Below are 23,209 nucleotides of genomic sequence, written 5' to 3' on the forward strand. Positions count from 1 at the left end.
TGTCTAAGAGATTTGGTCAGTGTTGTGCAGGGCAACATCATGTGCCTTCTGATATGATGCACTGAGAAAATCATAGCATCATTTTTGTGGTATTCCAGCCAAAATACCAGTTAATTTAATCTAATCATAAACATCAGATGGACACTAGATAAAGTTTACACCTGCAATGAATGACTTATATTCTTTGAAACTGTTAAAGATATAAGATATTCTATCAAGGATCAAGGATGTAGGGATCTAGAAGGCTGAAGAACTGTTCTAGAGCAGTGGAAATTGAAGAGACAAGACTATTAAATGCAGTACATGTTTCTTGACTGAATCCTATACTAGAAAAGAAAAGGAGACATTGTTGGGATGATTGGAGAAACTTGAATGGGTCTGTGGATTTGTATGATATTGTTCTATCAATGTTGATTTTTCTAATTTGGTAGGTATGCTTAGTGGTTATGTTGGAGAATATCATTGATTTTGCAAAATACATACTTGGAGTATTTAGGGGTTACAGAACATAGTATCTGCAGCTTTTTCTCAATGGTTGAGAAGAAAAACAACAAAAACAGATACATAAAAATGCATGTGCATGTATGCACATACGCACTCCTAGAAAGACAGAGAACAGAGGGTGTTGGAGCATATATTGTAAAGCATTAACCATTGGGGAATCTGGGTGCAGAGTATATAGGAATTCTTTGTACTATTCTTGAAACTTTTATGTAGAAGAAATTATTTCAAAATAAAGTCTTTAAAAACAAATATCTAGATTAAAATGAAAATTAATTTCTAATTATGAACAAAAAGTTTGGAATAATAACCTTTCTTAATCAAATTAGTAGAACTAAGAAGTGACTCTGTCCTAATCTTAAATAAGGGCCCTTGACTTTGTATTTTCTAAGAATATTGTGGTGCATACACATTGAAAAGTATCTAACTTGACCTCATACTAATTTGTCTTTGAATAAAACATAATTAATATGAAGAAGCTGGGAATTGTTTCCATTTTAGTAGCTTATTTCATTAACCCTGGTGAGGCTTTCTCTGGCTGTGCAATCTAAATTAGCCCTCCCTCTTCCAAATAATATCTATGACATTACTTACTATATTTTATTTTCTTTATAGAATTTACCTGAAATTAGTTCATTTATTTAGCCTTTTCATTATCTTTCTCTCCATGAGAATGCAACCTCATGAGAGCAGAACTTATGCTTTGGGGCCTAAAATAATTCCTTGGCACATAGTAGGTTCCCAGTAAATATTTGTTGAATGAATAAAATGAGCAGCAGTATTTTATTTTAAATTCTTGGAAAATATTTTCATCGGATTTGTCTTGCATAATGCTGGCCAGCCACTAATCATGTTTTATTGTATGTGACTAATTCCCCTGTAGTTCAATCTGATATTTTTCTATTATATGATAACTATTGCAAAAATAATTTCTCTCGTTTCAATTAATTTTTAATACCATTGCTTTTTTCTTTTTCTGATTTGAATTGTATTAGTCAAAGTGAAAGGGAAGAATTTGAAAATGAGTTCAAACAACAGTATGAACGAGAAAAAGTGTTATTAACTGAAGAAAATAAAAAGCTGACAAGTGAACTTGATAAAGTGAGTAATTCAATTTAGTTTATATTAATCCAGCATATCCTGGGTGTTCAGTGCTTTGATAGGAATTGTGGGTATAATTTTATATTTAGTCTGCATTTTTGTTTCAATATTCTTTCTTAAAAGCTAGGATTACTTGTATGGGACAGGCAATTTCTCATACAAATCTCTGACAGTAGTCTTGTCTTATTCTTTGTCTCCTTTATTTTTTGAGCCTTTATCCTCTATTTTACTTTCTATTTATTCCCTTTTTTGATTTTTTCTCTCATACTTAAAACTTCTGTCTTGGCTGGCTAAGTTCAGGTCAGACTTTGAAAGCAGAGGAGCTGGTCGTTACCCAGAGCAGAGACAACCAGGGTGAACTTGGAGAAATTAAGACAGCTATAGTATCATATTCACTCTAGAGAACTGATAATAGCTAAAGATGATACCACTGTTTTTTGAGAATTAGTAGTTGAAGAATCCAAAGAAACCAACGCTTTCTAAATTCTGTAGCTTGAATAAAGAGCAGAACCATAGATCAAACTTAGAAGTAGCCTGGTTTATAAACAAATTTTCAGGTACTTTTCCACTTAGTATCTCAGATTTCTCAAGTGCCATTGTTCAGCATTTCTTTTGCCAATTCCTTACACACAATTGTAAAAATGCTAATATTAACCAAAAGTATTAATTCTATTAATATTTAAATAAGAAAAGTTGAATGATTGTTCATAATAATTTCAAAGATTTTCTTCAATAGAAGTATTATATCCAATGATTAGTTATTCTAATAACAGATTGAATGACCACACCTAAACAGTCATAAAAGAGAGACTCCTTATTCTATGACAAACTCAGTTTTCCATTGTGTTCCATATATCTCTCTTGTTTTCTCCCTATGATTTTTTAGTTTTCTGAGCATTTAAAAATTAACTTTGATAGTTTGGTTGAAAAGTACTTAAGAAAGAACTCTGTTAGCTCATTTTGTAAAGTCTTAGGAAGCTAACTTACCCCAGTATTGTGGAAAATGGCTGAAAAATAAGTATTATAAATGAACTTTTTAAATAGTAAATGTAGTATGAACTTTACTGTATCACTTAGTTATTTCCACTAAAATAAAATTAACCATATTTGAATTTGATCCAAGTATGTCGCGTAATTGTTATTCATTTGACTAATATGATTACAAAATTAAACATCAAATTTCTGTCTATGAGACAGAATAATAAATGAATTTTCAAAATAGTTAATGGAGTGTAAACTATTATATCAGTTATTTCTCTAAAATAAAACTAACCAGATTTGAACTTGATCCAAGCATGTCACATAATTGTTATTTCATTTGACTAATATGATTACAAAATTAAATGTCATTTCTTTCTATAAGTCAGAATTTTAAGATTCTGTTGTCACCTTATGGTAAAAAATTTAATTACACTATAGAAGTCCATGTCATGTAGAGTTATTTAGTAAATTACCTAATAAAAGACATAATAGTTTAAGAAAAATTGTATTGGAAAATAATCAGATTCAGTGTTTATCAAATCTTGTATTTAACCTTTGGTTTTCTTTCATTATTAGCTGTAAAGTTCTGCTGAGTTTACCAAAACTGTATATTTAAAAGGGAGTTTTAAAAATATATTCTTTTGGTTAAAATTCAGTTGTGGTCCAGTATATCCATAAGGAAGAGATTGACTTAAGCCTAGTACACTTAGTGAAGCCTCCTTGGATTCTGATGTGGCCTGAAGGATAAAGGTGAAAGCCTAACTCCTAAGTTTATAAAAATAGAATATTAGTTTTTCCTATTAAATTGAAAGATATGATAGAATATAAGTAAACTTTGAGAGCAAATGCATATGGTTGGTAAGTATTTAATGACAGATGATTACAGGGAAATATTAATTCTTGGGAAGTTAGGGAGCTGCTCCTTCCATTTGAATCTCTTCTCTATTTCTGCTGCTTCTATTTATTTAGGTTTTGCTTAACCTTTTCTCTTTGCTTAACTCTCCATCCACCTCAGTGCACATCTTTACTGTCTCATTATTCATTTTCTGGTTCTGGTTTGCTTTGAATTGGATAGTCTCCCCAAAAGGGATAACAAAAGAATGCCGTGGTCATTTCTATACCAACTGTTCCTTTGGAGACCAGAGTGAGGAGAACTGGATTCCTTCTCAACAAAATTACAGATATAAGTAGAACCCAAAAATTGATTATTAGGTTAATTTTTAAAGTTATGCTTATATAACTAATCTCTTTAAACCTCCAAAATTAAAATAGAAATAGAAAAAATTTGAATGATGTTTCCAGAAGTCTCTTAATTCCACTTCTTAAAAGTTAACTTACTGCAAATAAAAGTGGCCAAGTAGTGAAAATAAATGGTGTATAGTAAGAAAACATGTCATTTGTATCCTGTTTTTTCAGATTATTTTACAAAAAAGTGACATCACAAAAAAACTGGAATATGTTAAACTTGAAAGTTACCCATAATCTCCTCACCACAATACAAATATTTTTATTTTGTATGTTCCCTTTCAGGTTTTGCCTGTATAAGTATTATTACATAATCACAGTCATGTATACATTCCATTTTCTAATTTGCCTCGTCACTTAAAATATTATGGGCGTTTTTCTGTATTCCTGTGTAGAGTAATAATTATCATAAATCAGATGTATCAAAGTACAAATGCATGCAAAGTGAACTAATACTTGGATAGAATTTACTATTTGCAGGTCCTCTTCTAAGTTACTTTATATGACTCAGTTCTCACACTAACACTATGAGGTGTACACTATTGATCTCCCCATTTTATAGATGAGGATACTGAGTGTAAGAGGGTTTAAGCTACTTGCCTAAATCATAGAAGTAGGAGCTACTAGAATGGGATTTGAACTCAGGTAATCCAGCTGCAGAGCTCATGCTTTTTACTCAGTAATAATGCAAAAGTTAACTTTTCTTCTGACCAAAACTAAACAAATTAAGCAGTCTTTTTAAAACTATTTGTAACTATTATAATATGGTATTGCAAAGAATGCATTTTCCTCTTCCTCTTGCAAATCTCCAGCTGAAACTCCAACAGCAAGTTTCTTATAAGGGCAGTCAAATGCAGTAGTTATCAAAAAACAGATGCTTTGCAGGAATTAGTTAAGAGAAGAAACTGTATCTGCAGCTCTCAAAAACAGCTGGTAGAGTTGGACTTCCTCCAACTTTTAAATGGACACTGTTTTTATAAATGGTCACTGTTGTCAAAAACAACCATGGAAATTGACCAGAGAAGATGTCCATAACACATTCTGATATAAATTAAGAAATATCTAAAGAAATGGAAAGCTACACCATGTTTGTGGATTAGAAGACTATTGTTAGGATGGCATTTCACCCCGAATTGATCATGTAGACACCAAGAAATCTCTATCAAAATTCTGGTGGGCTTTTTTGTTGGAATCGACACACCATTAAATATATATGAAAATACCTAAGACCTAAAATAACAAAAAATTTGGGGAGAAAAAGACAAAGTTGGAGGATTTATAGCACTTGGCTTTAAAACTTACTATAAATCTACAGCCATCAAGAGAGTGTCATATTGGCATAATGGTACAGAATAAAGAGTTCCAAAAATAAACTCTCACATGATCAGTTGATTTTCAACAGAAGTGCTAAGACAATTCATTTTGGAAAGTATAATCTTTTCAACAAATGGTACTAGAACAATTGGATACCCTTGTGCATGTCCATTTTGTATATTTTCTCACCATACACAAAAATGAACTAAAAGTGGATCATAAACTGAAATATAAGGAACTAACCATAAGAGAAAATCTTTGTAAATTTTGGTTGGTCAGAAATTTCATAGATAGGACACTAAAAGCACAGTTCATGAGAGAAAAATGATAAATTAGACTTCATCAATCTTTAAAGACAACGTTAAGAAAATGAAAATATATTCCACAGACAGGGAAGGAATATTAGCCAATCATTATCTGATGGCAGACTTCTATCCAGGATATGTAAAGAACTCTTAAAACTCAAGACAGAATTAAAAAAAAAAAAAAAAAAATGAAAAAATGGACAAAAAAAGTGAATAGACATTTTTACAGAGAAGACCTATGAATAACAAGCATATGAAAAAGATGCTCAACATCATTAGTCATTAAGAAAATGCAAATTAAAACCACAAGATACTGCTTACACCCTCTAAAATATCTGTAATCAAAAAGTAACCATACTAACCGTTGACAAGGGTGTGGAGGAATTAGAGCTCTCATACACTGCAGATGGGAATATGAAATGGTGTAGCAATTATAGAAAACATTTTGTGAATTTCTCAAATAGTTCAGCATACACTTACCATACAACTTAACAGTTCTACTTCCAGGTATTTACCCAAATGAAATGAAAACAGATTCTCCTTAAAGACTTAAATATGAATGCTCATGGCAACATTATTCATAATAGTAAACTACTAGAAACAGTACAGATGTCCATCAGCTGGTGAATGGATAAACAAAGTAAATCCATATAATAGAGTATTACTCTACAATAAAAATGAGTGAACTTGATACATGGAAAACTATGGTTGAACTTCAATAATAGTACAAGTGAAAGAAGTTACATGTAAAAGTCTACATATTATATGATTCAATTTGTATGAACTATCTAGAAAAGGCAAAAGCTAGACACATACAAAGCAGATCAGTGATGACTGGAACACAAAATAAAATTGTGAACAGGCATAGGAAAAATGCCTCAGGTGATGGACATGTTCTTAAACTGGATTGTGGTGATCATTGCACCACTGTTCAAATTTACTAAAAATCATCACACTGTACGCTTGTAATGGATGAATATTTTGGTCTGTAAATTATACATCAATAAAACTGTTAAAAAATAGCTGGTAAAATATATTTTCGAATGTGTTCCAGTTTGCTAATGCTGCCTTTTCGCAAAACACCAGAAATTAATCGGCTTTTATAAAGGGAGTTTATTTGGTTACAAAGTTAGAGTCTTAAGGCCATAAAGTGTCCAAGATAAATCATCAATAATGGGATAGCTTTACTGGAGGATGGCCAATAGCGTCTGGAAAACCTCTGTTAGCTGGGAAGGCACGTGGCTGTCGTCTGCTCCAAGTTCTGGTTCCAAAATGACTTTCTCCCAGGACATTCTTCTCTAGGCTGCAGCTCCTCAAAAATGTCACTCTTAGTTGCTCTTGGGGCATTTGTCCTTTCTTAGCTTCTCTGGAGCAAAAGTCTGCTTTCAAAGGCCATCTTCAGAATGTCTCTGTAAGCTGCAGCTCCTCTGTCAGCTCCTGTGTGTTCTCCAAAGTGTCCCTCTTGGCTGTAGCAAGCTTGCTCCTTCTGTCTGAGCTTATATAGTGCTCCAGTAAACTAATCAAGGCCCATGCTGAATGGGCGAGGCCACACCTTCATGGAAATTATCTGCACAAGAGTCATCACCTACAGTTGGGTGAGTCACATCTCCATGGAAACAGCCTAATCAGAAGGTCCCAATAAAATCAACACTAATATGTCTAGCCCCACAAGATTGCATCGAAGATATTGGTGTTTTCGGGGACATAATACATCCAAACTGGCACAAAATGTATTTTACCCTGAGATATAAAACTTAAATCCCTTGTTTGGAATAGAAGGTTCAAGGTATCTGCTGACAGTAATAGCTTCTCTGGATCCATTTCCTTTCTGAGAAGACAAAGAGCTTGAGGTAGGGTTAAATGAGGAATTGTAGACAATTATATGCACATAAAGCAGTTTGTTACTCTGGCTGAGGAGAAGAAATGAAACTTTGCCGTTTGACTCATTCCACAGCTTTCTATCTCTTTACAAAAGTCAATACTAAAAACACACACCAAAACAAAAACAAAAGAACAAAAAAACCTTAGGTCAGTAGGAGAACTCCTGATAATATAGAGGGGGAGGTTAACACCATGTTGCCTATTAAATCTGGTGTACAGACTGTTTTCTGTAGCCAATGAACTAAGACTGATCTTTTACATTTTAAAAATATTTTACATTTTAAAAATCTTTCATATATGCATGATAGAGACCATATGTGGCCCACAAAGCCACATATATTTAATGCCTGGTTCTTTATTGGAAAAATGGTCAACCCCTGACTTAGAACATGGTTTTGGCCCCTCTTCCCCATAAATCTTCTGTAAATATCTCTTTTAGGAGAAACTCACCTACTTCAAAGTTGAGTAATAAAAAAGAAACTAGCACAGTGTCTCTACAAAGAGATTAAAATTATGTGCAAATATTTTATCATGAATTTTTAAAAACTTAATAAAGCAAGAACTTTTGCTTTTAAGACAGATTACCTTGCATCATACCCACTACTCCAACAAAAAGAACTATAAGCTGTATAAATTTTTTTTTATTATTTTAGGAGCACTTCCTAGAATATTCATTTGTAGGAAGGGCCTGGAGAGCTAACAAGGCATCCAAGACTTTAATGACCAAGAGCCTGTAGCAAAGGAGAGTGTAGTTAAGTGAACCCAGCATTCAGTGCTACTTTTCATCTTGAGACATATGCTGATATACAAGCCGTAGACGAGAATCTGACAAGTAGAGCAGAATGTTCTGCAGTTTCACAAGACTGGAGAGGTAGAGAATTGGTGTTCAGTATCCACTGAGGTGCAGAATCCTGGGTAAACAATTCAAGCTTTCATTTGGACCCTTTGAAAGTCTACATTCCTAGGAATAAAGGTGAACCAGAAAGAGATGGCAACTAAAACCCAGCCTCCAATCAGTTCAGAGACTGAAACCCAGCGTGTAATAGGCTAAATCCCTGATCTATCCTTAATCTATTTTCCTGCTGGAAGTAAAAATAAATATTCTCTGAAGGAACATATTATCCAGAGCCTTAAATTTTCTCCAGGATTTTCAAACGAATTGTGTGGTGTGCAGTAAAAATATTATCAGGTGTACCAGGAAACACAATCAAATGACTGAAACCCAAAAGGAAAAAAAAGTAACAGCAACAACAAAAGAAAAAATGAAAGAAAACCAGGTAGTGAGTACAAATAGACCCACAAGAGTTCCAATTATTGAAATTTTCAGAAATGGACTTTAAAGTAACTGTATAATTTGTTCAAGAATGTAAAAGACATGAAGAATTTCAAGCACAATGGAATCAATTCAGAAGAATCAAATAGAAGTGAAAAATAAAATAACTGAAATAATTACCCAGTAGAAGATTTTAACACAAGATTGGAAAGAGCCAAAGAAAGCACTGGATGAGTGAAAAAAAAAAATTTTCTAAGACTAAAATCTGGACAATAAAGTCTGGAAAAGACAGAAATAAGGATATAAGACATAGGGAGCATGATGAAAAAAAAACCTGACGTACAAATATTAGGAAAGAGAAGAGGGAGAGACTGTGGCAGACATAATATATGAAGAGTTAATGTCCTATAATTTTCCAAAACCTACAAGAAAAATTGAGCCACAAATTCAAGAAATGCCACAACCCCTAAAAATAATAAGAATTAAACTTCACTTAGCCACATCATAGAAAAACTGCTGAACTCCAACAACCAGCAGAAAATCATAAAAGTAGAGAAGAAGAAAAATACATTACATTCAAAAGAACAAAAGTTAGACTGAGAGCTGACTTCTCAACAGAAAAAAAAAAAAAAAAAGGAATCCAGAAGTAAAAGGAATGACATCTTCAAAGTGCTGAAGGGAAATAGCTGCCAACCTAAAATGTTATACACTGCAAGAATATCTTTCGAAATGAAGGCAAATATTCAGACTGTAGAAACCACTACAGGAGAAACAACCCACTTTCTTCAACAACTAAATTGCAAGAAAAATAAGAGTTGGAGGTGAATCTATAGAATAAGAGACTTAAGACATAATAACCATTAAGCTGTGTTTATTGGGATTGTGATTCAAATTAAGAAACTGTTGAAAAGTTTTTTGACAGTTTGAAATAACTGGAAATTTGAACAATTACTACATATGTGATGATGTAAGGAAAAAATTTAAATTTGTTTAAATGCGATAATGATATTGTATTTATATTTTAAGAGAAAGTGCCTTATTTTTTAGAGATAAACACAGACATGAGTATGAATAAAATTATATGATGTTTATTATTTGCTAATAAGACAGGAAAATGGGGTAAGAGAACAGAAATACAAATGAAATAAGATAGGCATTAAGGTGATAATTGATGAAGTTGAGTGATGGGTACATAGGAATTCACTTATACTGTACTGTCCTGTTATATATATTTCAAATTCTTAATAAGTTTTTTTTTAAGATGACAAAGACATTTTTTAAATTTCTTTTTAAAGATGACATAAAGACATTTTCAGACAATAAAATGAGAGATATTTTTTCCCAGCAAAATTGGGGGGAAAAGGAATGTTCCCAAATGGAGTCGTTCAACATAGGGGGTAAGCGAATAACAAAGAGAGAAGTATTCAGAGAGTAGTTGATATTTCCAAATTTGGTTACCAGAAGGGTGTGTAATAAGAAGTTAGGAGGACAGGCATTTTTGAGTGGAAGATGATGAGTTATGAGATTTAACAAAAGGCATATGACCACTTTGAAATCCTGATCCTAAAAGACAGACCTGTCTTCAAACTGCCTTTCAGCTTACTATTTTGTATGAGAACTTAAGTGTGCGCAATCAGCAATTAGAAGAAGAGGTGAAAGATCTAGCAGACAAGAAAGAATCAGTTGCACATTGGGAAGCCCAAATCACAGAAATAATTCAGTGGTGAGTGCTCTTTAAAATGTTATGTTTTTGCAGGTGATTGTGTACATATGGTAAAGTTGTGAATTGCAGGAGGCTACTAACATGTTCTTTATCATATTTGTTTGCTGTGCAAAACATGTTACTCTGAAAAACATAGTTTTATTACTGATCTGTCATTTGTGTTCTGATGTTTTATATTCTGTTCTTCTGTTTATAATTCCACAGCTTTATTCAAAGCTGGTATTTCTAAGAAAAAATGTTATCCTTTTCTAAGATATAGTTGGTCCTTTAAGAACTGTAGAAGCTCATCCACTAGCTATAGATGTTCCTTTCTAAGATCAAAACAGCTGTATTTGTGATGATTTTATCAAAAAGTCTGGAGAAAAATTTAGAAGCTGAAGATGCTGTGCTATCACCTTCTTTTGTAATTACAACAGATTGATTCACACATGGCATTTTAAAAACCTTAAATGGTTACAGTTTTATCAACTGTTGCTTAAACTCTCAGGGTTTAATTTGGAATAATTATTTTGATAACCTTCATATTAATTTATTCATTAAATGACTGTTCTTGTGCTTGTAAAAAATTTGCATCTTTTTATAATGTATTGAGAAAGTAGAATCTGATGGTGACTTTATTTTCTAATGGAAATAGGTAGCTTAATTTTTGTATTTTTTTTTCTTACTCTTTTGACATGCCATGAATGCTTAATTTATATCAAAACAAGTGTATTCGTATAGAAAGAGACCAGTTTTGTGGCATTCCAGTTTCCATTGCTTATATTTTGGTTCTTGAAGTGTTTTACCATTTTCCTTATACCAGATTATAGCCTCCTTCTTAAATAAAATTAAAAGTTAATGAACACTGTCTTTTTTAGTAATCTTACCCAAATGACTCAAGTGTTTTGATATTGACTTAACTACAGGTTTCTTACTTTAACTCACCTGTGACTTAAGGAAAATGCCCACATTTTGGAAATTTGAGTATGCTTCAAACATCATAGTTAATGGTTGATGAATGTTTAATTTACATTCATGTTATCAAGTCCACACTTCTAAAGTGGTATCATTTTATCTTTAGCCAAGTCTATAATATTAATAATTATTATTCTTTGTTTGTAATTCCATTAAATTATAATTAAGGTGAAATTTATAATTTATAATTTATAATTTATAATTAAGGTGAAGCTGAAAGTGACTCTACAGAAGACAAAGCTGATATGACCATAGCCTGAAAATCTAGACCATGCTCTTTTCCAGTGACTGGCATGATGGGTTCAGATGAAAAGGGAATGTTTCTGGTAGAGGAAGGAAGCCTTAAGGGTGGACTCTCCAGGAAGGGTTAGTAGAAAGAATAAAGATGAAAGTTCTCATATGATGCTACAAACCACTCCTTTATACTTTTTACAATCAAATAAAACATGCAGAACAAATCAGAAATACAAGAAGTGACTTTGTATAACAGCTGTTTCTTAGAAATATAGATTGTAATGTATCAGATAAATTATCGAATACCTACTATGCCAAAAGTAAAAGATATAAATTCCTTGTTCTTGCTTATTTGAAAGTTACCTCTCTGAGATATCATATCTAAGCTTATAAACATCAAGAGACTCCATTTTTTTAGTCTGGTATATTGTAAAATGAACTAATAACCAAAATAAGGTTATGGAAACATATGATAAACAATATTTTAAATGTTTCATTAAGCAAAATAACACTTTTAATACAAACACTGAGAATTAGTCATGCTATAGATGTACTGAAAATCTCTGACTTATAACCCAAGCAACAGAAATACAGATTCAAAAGAAGACAACTTGCAAAGGAGAGGCTAGGCCTCCCTATATTTGTGCCTAAGAGTCTCCTCCCGAATGCCTCTTTGTTGCTCAGATGTGGCCCTCTCTCTCTGGCTAAGCCAACTTGAAAGGTGAAATCACTGCCCTCCCCCCTACGTGGGATCAGACACCCAGGGAAGTGAATCTCCCTGGCAACGTGGAATATGACTCCCGGGGAGGAATGTAGACCCGGCATCGTGGGATGGAGAACATCTTCTTGACCAAAAGGGGGATGTGAAAGGAAATGAAATAAGCTTCAGTGGCAGAGAGATTCCAAAACGAGCCGAGAGATCACTCTGGTGGGCACTCTTACGCACACTTTAGACAACCTTTTTTAGGTTCTAAAGAATTGGGGTAGCTGGTGGTGGATACCTGAAACTATTAAACTACAACTCAGAACCCATGAATGTCGAAGACAGTTGTATAAAAATGTAGCTTATGAGGGGTGACAATGGGATTGGGAATGCCATAAGGACCAAACTCCACTTTGTCTAGTTTATGGATGGATGTGTAGAAAAGTAGGGGAAGGAAACAAACAGACAAAGGTACCCAGTGTTCTTTTTTACTTCAATTGCTCTTTTTCACTCTAATTATTATTCTTGTTATTTTTGTGTGTGTGCTAATGAAGGTGTCAGGGATTGATTTAGGTGATGAATGTACAACTATGTAATGGTACTGTAAACAATCGAAAGTACAATTTGTTTTGTATGACTGCGTGGTATGTGAATATATCTCAATAAAATGAAACATTAAAATGTTTCATTAAGCAAAATAACACTTTTAATACAAACACTGCTGTGTGTATAAACTCATTTGAAAGTACTTCAAATGGCCTTCTTAGTTTGCCCTGTTTGCCTTTTCCTATGAAATATTCCTTTCATAGGAAAACCTTTTAGGGCAAGAGGATCTTGCTTCTTACCACTGTATTAGAACAGGGGCCTTCCTTTTCACTATTGGCTTATCAGAGGACTTCACTTTTTCTCTTTGAGATGATATTACAAACAAGGTTCACTTTTTAAATGTATTTCCTCACTTGTAAGAAATTCTTCTGGTACAATAGGAGATAGAAAGGTTTATAAAATATAGTACTTTGCTTTTAAGTAGCTTATAACAACATTTGAAGTTTAAAAATTATTGACCACAACTGGAAATAAATAGCAAGATTAAATGTAAATTACCTTATGTGTTCTACAAATACTGATTCTTTTATGAAAATACAGTGGAGAGGGAAATTGCCCCCAGACTAGGAGCTGAAGAAAGACAAGGGTAATCAGTTGAAGTATAATGTTTAAACACTGAATTTAATAAAGGATCCCACAATTAGTTTGACTGAATTGGAGAATTTGTGTAAAGTATAGCACAGTTACCATGAATATAGGGTAAGAATTTGAACATCATTTAGGAGGGAAAAAAAAAAAGAAGAAGAAGCTTTTTGCAAAGGATAATGACATTGATTAAAATGGTGTGTCAGGAAGGTAACTCCTGACAGTGGTGTTTGGGATGAAACAGAAGGAAGTTTGGGGAAAAGTGAACAAATGGGGAGACATTATGAAAGAAAAATCTGTTGGATTTAATTACTAATAAGTGAAGGGAGAAAGAGATGTTGCAGAATTAGTATTTCTGAAATTCTAAGTTAGAGAGATTAAGAAAATGATGGTATAAGAATAGGAAAATCAGGAGAGGAAAGATGTAACAATCAATTTTAGTTTTGTAAGACTGAGATGATCCTAGACATTTAAGTGGACATTTCCAATATACTTTTGAAAACTGGTTAAAGTTTAGGATTAGAGCTATAAATTTGGGAGTTTAATTCTTAGTGAATAAGTTCATAGAAATTATTGACATCTTTGTAAAGAAAAAAGAGAAAAGGATGATAAGAGCTATGTATTAAAAAGTACAGTGGTTAAGAACCAAGTGTGTGTTTCAGTCATCACAAAGTGTTTCATAATGAAGGCCTTCAGATTCTCTTTAAATCCATCCACATTATTTGAAACGTTCCTCATTCAGAAACCTTCATTTGTATATAGTAATAGCTTATATTGATTCGAACATGTTCCAGGCATCATGCTAAAATTTCTCATGTATTCTCATTTACTTATCAGTAGTACTATGAGGTAGGTGTTACTGTTTTCCCCCATTTTTACAGGTAAGATAATAGAAATTTAGAGCAGTTAAGTGACTTTTACCTGAAGTCACACAGCTGGTAAGTTGCAGAGCAAAGATGTATATAGCCTAGAAACAAGGGGCAAGAGGTAATGTGGGTCTGGGGGAAATGAGATTCTTAAAGATCAGAGTTGGAAATAGAAAAATAAAAATGATTATGAGGAAAAGGAGTTGTCTGAGACCTGAAGCCCAGTAGAACTTAAATGTCATGAGTCTGTAGCTGACCACGTCTACAATTTGTTGTTGTTTTTACCCTCCCCGCTAATTCTCTGTAGCCAAAAAGAGAGAGACATGTTATATAAATTTTCAGACAACATAAAAGCAATTTACAAGAAGTTATTTGATTTCCAAAGTTAATAAACCACAATAGACTTCATAGATTCCTGGAAATGGGTATAAGCCAAGATCTCTGAGCTGTGGTAAATACCAAATCAGCGCTAGTTGAGGCCTGTTAGCCTGGCTATTTAAATGATAACATAGTTTTCATGGTTACCATATATCTTTCTTTATTCTCTAAAAAAGATAATCTTCCTCCATCCCCATTTATTCTTTATATTATAGATTGGATAATTAAGTGAATATGTTTTGGTCAGTTGTGGTGTCTAAAGTTAAAGAATTTAAAAGGAAACATCCTCCTGATACTGTACAAAAAAGCCTCCTGATATTGTATAAAATTTAAAATATTTTCTACAGCCTTTTTTCTTTAAAAATCATTAAAAATGTTCATATATAATGCCTTGAAATATGTAGCTATTACTAGTGTGTGCAACTTACCACAGTTTTATTGCTTCTGTTTATAGATTCTTTTGCTTGTACTCGAAAACATTCTCCGTCTGAGAGAAGAGAGTACAGACCTCTTTTTGAAGGGCCTCTTTTAGAGCTATGTATGAATTTAACTCTTTAGGAGTTTAAATTCTAAAAGATGCTGAAGTTAGGCTCAAGATTTAGACCTTTCTGCTGTATGCATCACAGATAAATATTAACTTGCCTGAGATATACTTTTATCATAACTTTAATGGCATGGATTTTATCTGTGAAAAGAGCCAGTCATGCAAAGGCAAATTGTCTTCCCAAAAGTGTATTAGTATACACTTCTGAGCATTGAAAATTTCAGCTCCATCTTTTTCTCTGTACAATTACGGCTTTCTTTTTTAATTAGAGCAGTTGTAGGTTTACAGGAAAATCAATAGAAAATATAGAGTTCCCACATTCCCGCTCCCCAACTCTTTATCAATGTTTTCATTCCTCTTGAAAATAGGATTTCTTTTACAGATTTTCATTTGCTGTGGCTTTTCTCCCTCACCTTACCACCCCTACAGAAGGAAGTGTAACAAATCAGACTTTCTCTTCAAAAATTCTAAAATGTGGGATTTTTTATCGTATGAATATAATTTGAAACTTTCAGTATAAAATCCTAACAGTTGCATCAGGTGGATACTCTTAAGACAATAAATAGACTTTAATATTTTCTCTTTGGTTATTCTTTTATTGATCATTTTAGTGATTTTGGCAGAATATTCTATTTTAAACTAAACTTTCTAGATTTATTATACTTCAGTTTTATGAAGAGTGTATTTTTTTTTAATAAGGTAAAATGACAGAATCCAATTACTGAGAAATCCTAATATTTAGAAATTCTCGTGTGTGTGTGTGTGTGTGTGTGTGTGTGTGTGTGCTTGTGTGTATTTAGTGTTAGATTAAAAGAGTGTTAACCCTGTGGTTCAAGGGCGAAATTTTACCAATTTATCAGATGTGAGTAACTCAGGCTTCCATAAACATGGCCAGCTTTTATATGTAGATAACTGAACAGTTCAGTAATCCTCTTCTCACCTGCATATGGGTGATAATATTGTTGTAGACCTTATGAAAGAAGATATTAAAGCACTTTACATTTCTATGTTATCACTTATTTCTTTAAAATAATATATATCTCACTGAAGTTTTTCTCTTTGTTTTACTTTTGTATCTTATCTCTGTCTTTATATGTATATATATATATTCTAGGGTCAGTGATGAAAAGGATGCACGAGGATATCTTCAGGCCTTAGCCTCTAAAATGACTGAAGAATTGGAAGCATTAAGAAATTCCAGCTTGGGTACACGAGCAACAGTAAGCTCTGCCATTTTGCATGGAGGCTTATCATATTAGAAAAAAGAAGACTCAAAAAACACTATGATAAAGCTGACAACTTAAATCTGTTTTTCTGGGCTTAAATCAACTAGAAATTTTTTTGTAAGAAATCAGTTAGTCCAGGTCTTTTCCAGTTTAGGAAAACATGAAAAATAGCTGTTTAACTGTAATTTGTAAGGGTAGCCATTATTGGTAATAACCTTAAAAAATGAACTCATTTATATGTGAACCTTTACAGTTACTTCTGACTTTAATGAAAAATAATATATTTTCATACGTGATGTTTCTAATCTATTCTGTTATTAGAGAAAGCTAGTTATTTTGGATAGTTTCCAAATTCATTTGGATTGCTAAATTTAAATGTTAAAAATAAAATTGGTTGGAGCTAAAAACACAGTCGTATTAATTCGTAGGATATGCCCTGGAAGATGCGTCGTTTTGCAAAACTGGATATGTCAGCTAGGTTGGAGTTGCAGTCTGCACTGGATGCAGAAATAAGAGCCAAACAGGCCATCCAAGAAGAGCTGAATAAAGTAAAAGCATCTAACATCATAACAGAATGGTAAGTTGAATAATATAGTCATGTTGTAATAATTTCTAAGTTTGCTGAAGAGTATTTGAAGAGAGGGTACATGTTTAATTTCCTGCCTATTGCTTTTTTTTTTTTTTTTAAAAAAAGTGACAACCTCCCAAACTCATAGAGTCAGAATCTAGACTGTAGGTTACCAGGGGATGGGGTGGGGATAGGATAGGGAATGGAAGTTAAGACTTAGAATGTATAGGGTTCCTATTTGGAATGATGGAAATGTTTTGGTAAAGGATGATGATGATGGTAGCACAACGTTGTGAATGTAATTAACAGCCCTGAAATATATATCTGAATGTGAGTAAAAGGGGAAATGTTAGATTGTATACATGGTGACAGAATAAAATAAAATTAAAAAAAAATTGGTGGCACTACACAAACAGTGAACCCTAAGTTAAACCATGGACCTAGGTTAAACCATGGACTATAGTTAATAGTACAATTATAAAAGTGTGCTATCATCAATTGTAACGTTCCATACCAATGCAAGTTGCTAATTATAAGATGGTATATGGGAATCCTGTATTTTATACTTGATTGTTTGTTCTATAAATCCACAACTCTCTGATAAAGAAAAAAAGTCACAACCAGAAAAAGTTATGAAAATTTCAAAATGAATAAATGCTGTCAACCCTTGTATGTAGTGGTAGAATTTTAATATAGGCTTGTTTTCCTCTGATTTCTCCATTAAGTAGAATTAACAGTATTAATAGCTCATTATTTATTTTTTCCCTTTTATTTGTAAAATTTAGCTGTTTCTCAGATTTTATTCTCTTAAATCCAAAGTTCTCTCATGTTCAAGAATACCATATTAGTATAAAAATGCAATATATAGTCAACCAGAATATAATCCTTTGAAAATTGCAGTCTCTACTATAGATCTTTTACAAATGAAGATTCCATGGATGGTAAATTTCATAATGGTGTAATATATTTTAACTACAATTAACATTTTTCATATTCTTTTATGTATTAAAAAAGAACATCCCTTAGTCTCTGGGGCAGTCAGCTAATGAATACCTTCCCTCAGTTCTTACCACAGTGGTAGAATAAATTATACTCTGAATACATCAATGATAAAATGATAATTAGGATTGGATTGTATATAAACATGATTCCGGCATAAATCAGTATAGATGATAGACAGGAACAAGGGAATGTTCACATCACTAATGAAAACATAAGTATAAAAATCCATTTGCTGCTTGAAATGTTGAAAGGTTCCAAATGCATTCAGTTCATGAGAAGATTTATAAGCCCCAAAATTCAGTGTTTGATGATGCAAAGCCTTATTCCTTAAACTGCTGTAATTAATGATTTGGATCAACCCAGAATCCCAAAATATGCCATTCCTGTTGAATTACAGACTTTTTGTGATAAATAAATGTGCTTTACTTAAGTGTGCCATGTGGGCTTTGTAAAAGGAAAACAAAACAAAACTTTCTCTGGAGAATATCAGCGATCCCAGCATAAAGAGCTAAATTCCATTCTCTGTATTGTAATTTGGAATAAATATGATTTTTTCTTCTGCGGCATATGAGTTTACACATTTGTTCATAAATCAGGGATATGAGTCAAACTGAATATTATAAACTTATATATTTGTTCCACTTTCATGAATCTCTTTGAAAGAAGTCTTAACAGAATTATAAAATTAACCTTTGATTTTATAATATTTCTTAGTTTAGTAATTTAGCTCAGGGATCAGGAAACTTTCTATAAAGTTCCACATAGTAAATAATTTTGGTTTTGAACACCATTCACAACTACTCACTCTGCTGTTGTGGAACAAAAGCAGCCATACACAGTACATAAATGGTGTGGCTGTGTTTCAGTGAAATTTTATTTACATAAAAATAAGTGCCAGAAGAAACAAAAACAAAACAAAATAACAAAAAATAAGTGACATGCTGAATTTGTCCTGCATATTTATAGCTTGACTGACATTTAAAACAAATAAGTCCTGTTACAAACGAACTGGCTCATTAACCAGCAGTGAAAATTAATAACATTTCTCCTTTTTCCCCCTTATTTAAGTAAACTAAAAGATTCAGAAAAGAAGAACTTGGAACTACTATCAGAAATCGAACAACTGATAAAGGACACTGAAGAACTTAGATCTGAAAAGGGTATGGGAAAGTGTGTTTGCATCAATCAGGACTTACTGTTCTACCATGAATATATTTTATTACATAAGAATCTGCTTTTTGTGTAGGTGGGAGAATTGTTCACATAAGCAATTACTCATGAATGTATACATATATATGAGACATGTACACACTCAGACTACGCGCTGAATCATTTTATTTAGTATACATTGTTTAAAGATTTTATACTAACAGTCAATTTGCCAACAATTTGACTGTTTTTTTTTTTAATATGCCATGAACTATTTCGTGAATAACATTTCTTTGGTTGGAAAGAAAATTTTATTTTATTATTTTATGATATATTTTATAATATTCTCAGTTACAACATGAGTTAATCACTCTGACATGGCAATGTATAAAATGTATGTTAACATTCAGAACTTGATAATAGTACTTGAATAAGTATTTATTAGCACATCTTGTTTGCCTAGAATATACAAAATCCTGTGGGTGATTCACTCCCAGCATAGTTGAGGAAACAATTTATAAAATAACTAAATATTAATCTAATTCAGTACTAAAAGGCCAATTCAGTAATGGAGACTTATTTTGGCATCTCACTCTTTTTCCAGGTTTGATTCTTAGATTGTTTATACTGTAGGATTTCTTAGCCATTTTCTTGAAAACTTTACTTGAGCCTTTTTCCATTGATGTGAAAGCTAATTCTGAGTGCTTGATGATTTTTCTACATGAACTTCTTTAACTTTCTTCCTATAATGTGGGCATAAAATTTATGAGGGTTGAATAAAAAGAAATTCTGAATTTTTGTTTTTAATGAAGGGATATATCATTTACAGAAATTCATTTTCCTGGCATAGGCCATCACCAAATACTGAGTTAACTAACTCAGTTAACTAATACTAGTTAGTTAATGGATGTATATTATGCCTAAGTGCTTCTCTATCATTTCCCAGCCCTGCAGCACACAGTGAGATAAAGGTAGTTTGGGTCTCTACATCTGTTAAAATTGTGGAGGAAAGAAAATAATCACATGAAAAAGCCATTAAAGGTAGTAGATTTTCAATATTTGTTGATTGAACTTATTAAACAAAAAAAGAAAGCAGCCGGAACAGGAGCTCAGATTAGGAACACAAGTCATGCATGTTCAAGTAAGAATCAAGGTAGGTCTTAATTCACAAAGAGTAGAAGGGAGGCACATTACTTAATGTGGAGAGGAAACAGAATACATAAGACATAGGCAGCCTTTAGTCCTAGAAGCAATTTGTATAGAAAAAATTGGTAATGCAGAGTACAACTTGCTAGAACACACCACTTGACATTGACTATATCACTGTTAAAATAGACTTAAACTTGAGGGGGAAAAAATAGACAAGTTTTTCGTAATTCTTTATGAAAGCACGTTAACCTATAACTTTTATTTGGATTTTGAATACTTGAGAGTAATAAAATTTACAGAATAATAAAATTTCACTATATGCTCTGACATAATGTACTATACTGCTTAGATAATGTAATGTAGTATTGCAGAATGAGGGCAAGAATTTTTTTTTTCATGCTTTGTTTACTGTTATATTCTCAGTATTTAGAATAGTGTCTGGCACATAATAAGGCTTTCAATAAATGCTTATTGATTGAATCAATTTTTGGACATATTGCCTTATCTGGTATCACAAGATATACTATTAGAGAACTAATATGAAAAGTACACAACTTAGTTAATGTCAATTCCTAAGGATATGGAAATCAAAAATATTTGCTTGGTTGTTTCTGCTTTTTCCTACCTACTGCTTGGGTATCATTATATGTAGGTTTTAAAAGTTATTTTGGAAATTATACATTTAAAGTTAAGACCATAGGCAAGAAGTATGCATGAAATTTCTTTAATTCATCTGAGAAAAGCTAGGATTTGGATTCTTCATTCTGTCAATAACTTTGACAAAGTTTTATCATAAGTAAATACATCTGTTTTATCACTGCATTATTTGCTTTATCAAATCAGAAGTCTTGTTTGGTGAAAAATTAACTTAGAAAAATGAGACACAGACAGGCCCCTATTTTTAAATCTACAAAAGATTTAATGTGTTAATAATATGAGAAAACAAAAACTCACATGCTAAACTAACTCAAGAAAACAGATTTTTCCATGGAGACTGATACAATTGAACTACTAAATGATATTCCAAGAAACAATAATGTATTTTAGTTTTTTTAAATATATAGAATTTTTAATATTGATCATTGTTTAAAAACGGTAGTTTGTGAACAGCTTTTAATAGATTCGGACAGGAAAGGTCATCCATGAATATTAGTTTTAATTGTTCTAGTTTAAAAAAGTTGCTGCTGTCTTCTAGGTATAGAGCACCAAGACTCACAGCATTCTTTCTTGGCATTTTTGAATACGCCTACCGATGCCCTGGATCAATTTGAAGTAAGTATTAAATCTTTCAGATATCCTCTGTGGTTAATATAAAATTCACACGGTGATTTAAAATTCACTTGCAATAAAACTGTTTTCACGCATCCCACATAAGACCTAGAGTCTTACATAAACAAAAAACATACTAGAAAAGGAATATGTTCTACCTTTTTTTTGTAAACTGTAGTCAAATTTGTATTTAACAAAATATCTAAGAAAAGTCTAAGCATGTGAGTCACTATTAAATTTAAAAGCAATTTCATCCCCTTCCCTAAGAAGCAATAACATCAGAACCAGTCCCAACCATAAAAACAATATTGATACTTTCTTTTTTCCAAAGCATAGAGCCAAACAGAAAACAGGTAGAAATATTGAAGCTCATAATAGGGCAGTGCTGGTTCTTGTTCCAAATAAGTTCATTTTTTAAAATTATACAATAAGGAATGCTTTGTGTTAAAAATATTAGTTACATAGACTTTATTAGGTAAATTCCATAATGAAATGGGTGATTATATAACTCTTTGTCATTCCTTGGCACTTTAATTCTTTGCTGAAAAACAGAATGAGTTTTGTGATGTAAAGTATGTTTTTTGTCTCTGAAAATTTTAGTGATTGTGTCTTTACTCAACAAATAATAATTGCTAATCTGTTTATAAAGCACTGTTCTAGGTGCTGGAGGTACAAAAGTAAACAAAATAAGCAAAAATCCCTCGCTCAAGTAGCTTGCATTCTAGTGAGAAGACTTAGAAGTAGAGATTTGGTTGTTTACCTTTAGTTATTACCTTCTAAAATGCTTACATTTAATTTGATTATTAATGATTTGTCATGAACTTCACTTTATTATGTTTTGGACTCAGTATATGAATTATATTTCCTTCCTTCAGGAAAGGGGGAAAGAGTCACTTTTTTAAAAATAACTGATGAATTTCCAAATTTCTTGAGAAACAATGACTATGACTGCTTTTCTCATTTATTTATTTGAATTAATATCATTTGCCTTTCAATTGTTTTACAGATTTTTTTATTTATTATTTGTTCTTATTAAATTGCTTCATCCATCTTTTCTATTTTTTTTACGCTGTATTCGTTAAATAGGATTCCTTTTCTTCTTCCTCATCTTCACTGATTGATTTTTTGGATGACGTAAGTCTTTGATTTTCAAACCAATGCATCCTTAAGTAAAAGAGATCAGTGAATTGATTTGAAGAATTTGCCTAGTAATGCAGTCAGTTTTAGAAATACCACACTTTAAAATCTGTGTGCCAAAATATGCTTCTTTCCTATCTTAAATATAATGACAAGTTTATCAATACTAAGCATAATAAAGTAGAAACTATATACTTTGAAAAATAATTTGGCCATCAGAGAATCTCTGTATTTCCATTCTTTTCAGTAATTCTAAAGACTAGAATGTGTATTTGATTTTGTTACTATGTATATATAAATAGTTGTTCATTTTTATTTTTCATGATGATTACATTTTAATTTCCCCCTTTCTTATCAGCACTTTACTATTTAATTTCTTTGTTGTTTAAAAAGAAATCTTCTGGTGGTATAATCAGAAGATATTTTTATTACATCCTTCAGTAATACTTATTACAATACAAGTAAATTTTTAATGCTGATGGAATTTTTCTAATGGGGAAAGTAATTTTAGTTAA

The 23,209-nt window shown here is 32.1% G+C and overlaps 1 protein-coding gene across 11 annotated transcripts in view; it reads left to right on the top strand.

Moving 5' to 3' along the window:
* CDC42BPA (CDC42 binding protein kinase alpha) overlaps window positions 1-23,209 on the top strand; it is a 449,333-nt gene that overhangs the window by 326,435 nt on the left and 99,689 nt on the right. For 8 of the 11 annotated variants that reach the window (XM_037822669.1, XM_037822676.1, XM_037822672.1 and 5 more), the window contains 6 exons: window positions 1,497-1,602; window positions 10,200-10,324; window positions 16,309-16,414; window positions 16,849-16,997; window positions 19,059-19,150; window positions 21,484-21,560. In XM_037822669.1, coding sequence (XP_037678597.1) covers window positions 1,497-1,602; window positions 10,200-10,324; window positions 16,309-16,414; window positions 16,849-16,997; window positions 19,059-19,150; window positions 21,484-21,560 — 655 coding nt within the window. Of the gene's footprint in view, window positions 1-1,496; window positions 1,603-10,199; window positions 10,325-16,308; window positions 16,415-16,848; window positions 16,998-19,058; window positions 19,151-21,483; window positions 21,561-22,643; window positions 22,692-23,209 lie in introns of all 11 variants that reach the window. The other 3 variants (XM_037822691.1, XM_037822670.1, XM_037822673.1) reach the window with 1 other exon arrangement.

Source organism: Choloepus didactylus, chromosome 2 (genome assembly GCF_015220235.1).
Source record: "Choloepus didactylus isolate mChoDid1 chromosome 2, mChoDid1.pri, whole genome shotgun sequence".
NCBI classification, from domain to species: domain Eukaryota; kingdom Metazoa; phylum Chordata; class Mammalia; order Pilosa; family Megalonychidae; genus Choloepus; species Choloepus didactylus.